The 8,682-nt window shown below is 34.7% G+C and overlaps 1 protein-coding gene across 2 annotated transcripts; it reads left to right on the top strand.

The window, feature by feature from the left end:
- The first annotated feature begins 768 nt into the window (after positions 1-768).
- On the top strand, positions 769-7,218 carry mospd1 (motile sperm domain containing 1). Of its 2 annotated transcripts, none has more exons than XM_016567936.1 (6): positions 769-1,011; positions 4,173-4,452; positions 4,548-4,623; positions 4,720-4,952; positions 6,591-6,752; positions 6,835-7,218. In XM_016567936.1, the coding sequence occupies exons 2-6, from the start codon at positions 4,299-4,301 to the stop codon at positions 6,864-6,866; spliced, it is 657 nt and encodes a 218-aa protein (XP_016423422.1). In that variant the 5' UTR covers positions 769-1,011; positions 4,173-4,298; the 3' UTR covers positions 6,867-7,218. The 2 variants fall into 2 exon arrangements, with proteins under 2 accessions (XP_016423422.1, XP_016423423.1); XM_016567937.1 differs by lacking the exon at positions 769-1,011 and adding an exon at positions 1,029-1,301.
- The last annotated feature ends 1,464 nt before the right edge of the window (positions 7,219-8,682 follow it).

Raw genomic sequence — 8,682 nt, 5'->3', positions numbered from 1 at the left:
ATGGACGACAGTTTTTTGAACCTAGAAGAGTACAAGGCTGGGTGGCCCATGAGGGGTTTAAAAAAAAAAAAAAAAAAAGGTCGTCATGTTGTTCTTCCTGTTTTCATTTCTCTATAATCGTTTTTTTTTTTGTAAAGCAAAATTGTCTTTAAATTTGCTCATTGGGCAAATGTGTGAAAGCGGTCACAAATGTTTTGATTATGGGTTGTGCCCTAAAAAGGCGGTGGTGGATAGTTGACGTCTGAATGAGCATTCATTCTAAAGGCGTGCAGGTTTCTTTAGGGTGAGTTGTTTACTTTAATAAACTAAACAGGCAACGTGCTGTTATGTCGTTGTCAAATCAAATGTCAAGTTCGGTTTACTGATACTGATAAATACACACACACACACACAAAGGAATTATTTTTAGTGGTTTCCTGTGCTTTCCATTTGCTAGCATCTTTAAGAAAAAAAAAATGGTGTTAACGAGATGCTTGCTTTGAGCTTTGCTGTCAAACCTTAAAGGGACAGTCCACCTAAAAATACAAATTCTGTTACACAAAAGACATGACAGTCACCATTCAGTTTAAACTGCAAAAAGATGCAATGACAGTGAATGGTGACTGAGTCGTTCAGCCCCCATAACATTCAGCCCAGCGTCTCTTTTACTCTACCAGTGAAGAAATAAAGCCACACAGTTTTAGGCAACAACAAAGGCGAGTGATGCTAGAATTTTTATTTTAGGGTGAACTGTCACTTTAAGACTTTTCATGACGGGTAAACGGTCACCCAAACTGTAGTTAAGATTTGGAGATATAAAACGAAATACGGACAACATTTATCTTCTGAAAACATTTCCAGAGAAATACAATAAATAACAGAAAGTGCATTTGCGAAACTCAGTGACGTCATAGAAGACTTTGGCGGAACTCCTGAAGCCCTCCAGTATCCCAGCATTCAACGCGCTGACAAAGAAAAAGGAAACAGGGTGGGATTTCGAATAAATATCGTTAAACGGTAAACGGGAGCGAGGTAAACACAAACGTTTTTCAATTGTTTTCGATCTACCTTATTCTTTAAATAACGACATTGAATAACGCAATATTAAACGCGTTGTTGTCTCGATTTTACCATATTGTTATGCTAAAAGCATTAAAGGGTAACCATAGCATCAATACGTCTACATCCAGTGAACAATACAGAACATTGTGTCTATTGAATACTTTAACCAGTAACAAAACTTGCAAACGTAACGTCTTATTAAGTGACTAGTTACTGTGGAAAACTGAAATGCCAGCGTTTGTTAATCATTTTTCAAGCAGGTAACGTTACTGACATCTTTCTTGAATTTCGTTTAACATTAGACAAGCAGATGTATTATAGTTAAGGAATATTTGACATCACACGATTTGTATTCGCAAATCGACGTTTTATGTATAGGTTTAATAAAACATGAATGTCATGTTACATATAGCTATTTCTCTGCTACCTGTCAGCAAAACACAATAGACTTCAAGAGGACAAAAGAGGACACTTACAGTGGGTTTCGTATTTAGCTGAGTATTTTTCTTAAATGCCTGTTGGGTGTATTTATCTGACAATTGTAAAACTCAGTTAAACCCATCTCTAGACTGATATTTTAGAGCAGACATCCTTGTATCTGCCAGCTGTCATGCTGTGTCATTGACCTCACTAGTATGATGTTAGACGGTCAAGTTTGACGTTGTTTATTTGCTTTAGATCGTGTTGCGAAATCCTTGAGTTTCAGACGAATTCAGTAAACATGGTCACATGACTAGCCACGTGTAGGCAGGAGCTTGTTTTTGTACAGAGATCTTGGCCATCATCCATTAGTCATTATTACATTGACACCATTATCAGATTATATTGACACGTGCCTTGCAGTTTCCTTTGGCTTTCGTTTTATTTACCTGCTCATCTATAATAACAGCTGAATTATAAAGTATTTTTTATGTAAACAACTGCTTTTCAGTTCATGCTTGTGTTTAATTTACTTTTCTGAAGCATCCCTTGATTATTCTCATGCCAAAAATAGGTCTGAGAGAAACTGTTGTTACTTATTCATTGTATAATTATTCATGTAATTTGTAACTTATTTCAACAACGTGTTGCAGTAGTTCTCGGCTGCTTTTGTTTTATGACAGATTTTGTCAAGTTGCCCAGCACTGTACAAGTTGTTTATTGTACAAAATGTACTTCAAATCAAAAAGAGATTTACTAATATTACTATGAACTACATAGGCATGACAATATGATATAAACAGTATGATACAATAATTATCAACAAAACATCTATCATTTTTGTTTCTAAATTGTTATATACTGCTTTCAGATGTAATTTATTTAAACCTCCTGTTGCATTAGTCCTAAGCTGGTTTTGTTTTATGTCAATTTGCCCAGCACTGTACTAAAGTAGTTTATTATACATACACATGGTCTTTCAGATCAAATATTGACATATTACATATTTTTTTATTAACATGATACATTGAATCGAGAATCGCCCAGACTGTTCTCTAGTTATTATTAATGTGCAAACAAACAGACCGTGTATGTGCGCTCTCTGATAGCTTTTTGCATGAGCACATTTATGTATAGTTGCATGTCTGGCAGGTGTTTTATAATGGACACTCGCTGAAGAAGCCTGTTTTTATAGGAGTTTGCAATGGTCAGTGGTGTTTATGTACACTCAAACACAGACACCAACACTCACTCTGACAGAGAAACTGTTCACTGGTCATGTTGAGCTGCCTTCAGATCGCCACATTCGACAAATTCAGAATGTTTTTATTTGCCTTTTTAATTTGTGTTTTGCTCTGTTTAATAATTCTGAATGGATCTGTATGTATATACAGTCTGGTTAAAGGGTTAGTTCACCCAAAAATGAAAATTAGGCTGCGTTTTACTCACCCCCGAGGCATCCTAGGTGTATATGACTTTCTTCTTTCAGACGAATCCAGTCAGATGTTACATTAAAAATTGTCTTTGATCTTTCAAGCTCTATCATTGCAGTCAGGGGGTGTTGCAGTGCTTCAGTCCAAAAGAAGTTAAATAAAAAAAAAGTGTCTCACTTTTTTTTCAGCCTAATTTTCATTTTTGGGTGAACTAACCCTTTAAGGCGACTGGTATAGTGGCCTGTTGGCATCTTCGTGTGGTCCTGTTTAGTATTGCAGCTTGACTTGTAGTTAGTTATTTATGTATAGAAAATGCTCTAAACAAATGTAACATTTATTTTTTCCTCAGTTTTTGCTGTTGCACTGAATACATAAATAGTGAATTATGAAAATTAAAAACTGTTTTAATTTACCTTGAAAAAAGCTTGCAGAGAATATAGTTTTGTGGGAAATGGGGAATCATCCTCAATCTTGAACTTGGTAAAACAATTATCTTTGTTTCAAGTCTTAATTCTTTTCCCTTTGTTATACTGGAAGAAATCATACCGGGATGTATGCTAAATTTGTTTGATGTGGCGCCCTACCATATATATTTTCCACCAGCCGCCACTGGTTGTGTGGCCTTCCCTTCACAAGTTCTGGGTCAGGATTTTTTTTATGTTTTTGAAAGAAGTCTCTTATGCTCACCAAGGCTGCATTTATTTGATCAAAAATACAATAAAAGCAGCAATACTGTGAAATATTATTACAGTTTAAAAGAACTGTTTTCTATTTAAATATATTTTCAAATGTAATTTATTCCTGTGATGCATATTAGAAGAGCTTCATTACTCCACTCTTCTAATATGCTGATTTGCTGCTCAAGAAACATTTATTATTATTATCAATGTTGAAAACTTAAAATATGCTTGATATTTTTATGGACACATTGTGGATTTTTTGATGAATGAAAAGTTCAAAAGAACGCCATTTATTTGAAGTAGAAATCATTTGTGACATAAAAGTCTTTAAATTATTCAAAAGTCACAGTAGGGCATCCTTGCCCAATAAAAGTATTAAAATCTTACTGACCCCAAACTTTGGAACAGTAGTGTTACAGTTACACATAGTGACTTTAGCCATTCAGTTCACACTAAATGTGGGTTTTTGTGTATTTTTTATATTCCGTGTTGTTTTTATTATTATGAGTAGCTTTGTTATTTCTGTTTAAACATAGTTTTTGTACTCCTGCCTCCTGTTGCTTGTCATGATGAAATGGCCCCGTTTCTGTCATTTCAGAGGTGAACGTCATGCTGCCAAAGAGCGGAACTGGCTGCATTTAGAACGGGATCTCTGCACCGTTTCAGCCTAGAGACGGAGTGGGAATACGATAAAGCCAGGAGGACGTGAGCTCAGCTGGAGCCAATGCAGCAGCAGAGCCGGCAGCCTGACCTAGTGGAGGGAAGCCTTCCAGTGTTTGTGTTCCCCACCGAGCTGGTGTTCTACGCAGATGAGCAGGCTTCACATAAGCAGGTGCTCACCCTCTACAACCCTTATGAGTTTGCTCTTAAATTCAAAGGTGAGTCATGCATTTTCCTTAGTACCCACGAGAAGCCTTCTTACAGTAGAGTGCTGTAGTGGTCCTTCCTTTCTTACTGTTTGTTGTTTCATCAGTTTTGTGCACAGCACCAAACAAGTATGCTGTGGTGGATGCCACTGGTGCTGTTAAACCACAATGTTGTGTGGATATGTAAGTTTCCAGGTCTTGCACTTGAAATATTTGAAGCAGATTTGATTTGTTTCAGCCTTTCACAACCTTCCATTTCTTGTGATTTTCGCCAAACAGCGTGATCCGCCATAGGGACGTGCGGGCCTGTCATTACGGGGTGATTGATAAGTTCCGGCTGCAGGTGTCTGAGCAGAGTCAGAGGAAGGCTTTGGGCAGGAAGGAAGTGATGGCCACTCTGCTGCCCTCCGCCGCTCAGGAGCAGCCCCAGGTCCGGCCCCAGGAAGAGGAGCGCAGGATGAAGGAGCAGCTTGCCGACAGAGTGTTCTTTGAGCAGACTGCATTCCAGACAGGTGCATATTACAGTCAACGTGCATTTATGTTCTTAATACACATTCTTGGTTCATACTGTGATTGATTCATATTTCATAGGCACTTGTATTTCTAAAGAAAAAAGCTGGTAATCTTTCTTCAAAGAGTAATGGCTTTCTCCATCTTTTCAACCCTCTTCATTTTTTTAAACGTCCAATCCACCAGTCATAGAAACAACTTTTTATAATCCAGGCAATTCACTAAGGATAAAACCATGTCTTAGCTTCTTTGTTGTTGTTGAATATCTTGTTTTAGTCAGAAATGCGTCACAATATGAAAGTAGTACAGTATAAATAATTCTGAAAAATTTTATATATACATATATTATGTATATTATTGTTTATTTTATGTATTTATTGATGTTACATATTACTTAAAAAAGTCAAAAATATACATTTAATAAATATATATAAATTCTAAACATTTTATACACAAATTTTTTCTTCAAAAAGTACATTTCAATTTATTTGTTTGTTTTTTTATTTCTTCACAAATGGAAATTTAGCATTGTATTTTGTTTTAATATTTGCTAGAAGTAATAGTATTATTTTTTATTAAATGGTAAGTTTTTACTATTTTAAATTTTCAAAGAGTAATGGCTTTCTCCATCTTTTCAACCCTCTTCATTTTTTTAAACGTCCAATCCACCAGTCATAGAAACAACTTTTTATAATCCAGGCAATTCACTAAGGATAAAACCATGTCTTAGCTTCTTTGTTGTTGTTGAATATCTTGTTTTAGTCAGAAATGCGTCACAATATGAAAGTAGTACAGTATAAATAATTCTGAAAAATTTTATATATACATATATTATGTATATTATTGTTTATTTTATGTATTTATTGATGTTACATATTACTTAAAAAAGTCAAAAATATACATTTAATAAATATATATAAATTCTAAACATTTTATACACATGTTTTCTTCAAAAAGTACATTTCAATTTATTTGTTTGTTTTTTTATTTCTTCACAAATGGAAATTTAGCATTGTATTTTGTTTTAATATTTGCTAGAAGTAATAGTATTATTTTTTATTAAATGGTAAGTTTTTACTATTTTCAATTTTTTCTCGACAAAAATACAAGTTTCAGTTTTTCTTTTTTCTTTCTTTCTTTTTTCTTAATTTTTTTTCACAAAATTTTATATTGACTGGAAATCATATTTATATTTTTTATTTAATGTAAAGTTGTTTTGTTTTACAAATTTTAGTTTTTTTTGTTTTTCTTCACAAATTGAAATTTAGCAATGTATTTTTTATATTTACTAAAAGTAATACTTCTGTTTTTTTATTAAAAAGTTTTTACAATTTTTTTTCCAAAACAATTTTCATAAATATTTTTGTTTCACAAACATAAAATTTGCGACAAGCTTGAAGCTATAATACTGCTGTAATATAACTCATAAATTCATAAACACACTTTTGCTTGAAAATAATGGCATGGTTTGTAGCTTTTCCCTGCTATCTTTGGGCTGCCTTACTGAGCTGCAGTAAAGCTGTTGCTGTTAACTACTTTACCCACTGGGGGGGGGGAGTCAGAGAGCTGTATTATTTTTATTGTTTGGTGGTTTGCTTTCATTTTAAAACCATCTGCTTCTTCCTTTTCTGTTTGCACAGAGAGCCGTACAGCGTCTGGGGGTCCCAGCCTCCTCACTGTCCTTTTAGGCCTGGTGTGTATGGCGGCCCTTATGCTCCCAACTCTGGGAGAGCAGGAATCCACAGTGCCTGTCTACCTCCACTTAAGTGTTAACAAGAAACTTGTAGCTGCTTATGTTTTAGGTGAGTCACAAAAAAAAAGCATCATATTCCAAATATTCATTGTCTTCTGCACTTTATCATGGTTCTTTCCCATGTCGCACAGGTCTTCTTACAATGGTTATTATGCGCACTTGAAGTGCTCTTGGAAACAATCTTGCTGAAAGGAACTAAGATAATGAAGAGGGGAGATATGGACATTAACACAGCCAGGAGGGTTGTGAGGATTGAGGGGAAGCACGTCTGAGAAACTCCCTATAAACAGGAACTAACTTAAATGATCATCACAAACTCAGACACAATGATCCATGGGCGAGGGAGGGGAGCGTTCTGTGTTTACAGGCTGAACACTGACTGAGCTTGGCATTGAATCTGGGGGGTGGATACGTCATATTCTGTGTCTCTGGATTTTTGTTGCTTCTCTCAAGACTGAAATGGCTTTTTTTGTTCAGATGTTTGTCCACTGCTTAAATCTTGTGCACAGTAATCTCTATAGATGCCACATCAAATAAAGAAATTGATTGTTAAAAGCATTTCCTAGAAACAGTTTTATGTTCAAAAGTATTGGTAGTAACATTAGTTTCTGAATCATAGTTCAGACGGATTAGGAAGCAATATGTAACAGGAGTGGGATAAATGTTTGTTTAGAAATAAGCTGATTAATTTCAGCATCCCTGAAAATTGATGTCTTGTCCTCCAACTAATTTAGTGTAACATTTGGAAAATATAGAGGAAACAGAATTAGATACTCAGTAAGCTGGCAGTAATGCACAGTTTTTACTTGGCTTGTAAAATTTTTTTTTTTTTAATAAGTTATAACAGATTGAAGAACAAGTTTGAATATTAATGGCTCTTTCCACCCTCTCTGTCAGAAACTCTATTAGAAACCCCTTCCTAACTAGTTGCTGTATTACCCAAGGTAATATAATGCATGGTTTTAGGTTCTTTTGCATTTCTATTCATCAAAGAGGAGCACAACGGTTTTCAACACTGATGAGAAATGTTTCTTGAGCAGCAAATCAGCATTTTAGATTGATTTCTGAAGGATTAAGTGAGACTGACTGGAAAAATGACTGCTGAAAATTCTCACGGGAATAAATTACATTCAAAAAGTAAACAGTTGTGTTCAATTCAATTGAAATATTTTATTACTATTTTTGCTTTTTTTTAATCAAATAAATGGAGTCTTGGTGAGCATAAGAGACTTTCAAAAATATTAAAAATAGTTAACTTATACATTCACAAAGTTAATTTGTGGAAATTAATCACAATCTGTTAAAAGGGTCATTTCATTAAGGAAGTAAATGAAGTGCACTGATACAAGAAAGACCATAGAATACATTAACACCTGTTAAAACCATTATGTTTTTGAAGACAAGAACCACACTGACACCAACAAATAAGTTTGGTATCACAAGACGAGGCAACAACATAGCTGGACAAATAATTTATTTCTGACATCTGGAAGTCTCTGATATGATGGGAACAAAATTTGTTCAGAGAGAGCAGAGCACAACTACACGTTCTCATGACAGCACTCAGTCCTCCTCAGTACTGTGAGTCGAAAGGACAGTAAAAATCATTAAATAAAGAATTCGACACGTCCACAGGACAAACTACAAATACACTTCACCCATCACTACAGGACAGAATCTAGATCTACATGACCCACTTACTGTATTTTTGTTTGCAAAGACATTCAGAAAAAGATTTACACTGCAGTGTTCAATTCAAATAAACATAATGCAATGATTGTGTCCACTCTAGGAAAGCTAAAAATAGCAACATTAACTTAAATGTCACTGTCATCCTTTTTTCTTTAAGAATGTGAACAGGAATATGTGTCTGAGAAATACTGGACTTATTAGTTTCTGACATTAATTGTTCAATGCAACTGCTCGTATTGCATTGATGCCTTTTCTTTTTTCAGAATGTGATTAAAAAAAAAAAAAAA

The sequence above is a fragment of the Sinocyclocheilus rhinocerous genome, unplaced genomic scaffold (genome assembly GCF_001515625.1).
Source record: "Sinocyclocheilus rhinocerous isolate Xijiao unplaced genomic scaffold, SAMN03320098_v1.1 scaffold662, whole genome shotgun sequence".
Lineage (NCBI taxonomy): Eukaryota > Metazoa > Chordata > Actinopteri > Cypriniformes > Cyprinidae > Sinocyclocheilus > Sinocyclocheilus rhinocerous.
Note: the sequence above shows the minus strand (reverse complement) of the source record. Positions and strands in the feature narration are given on the sequence as shown.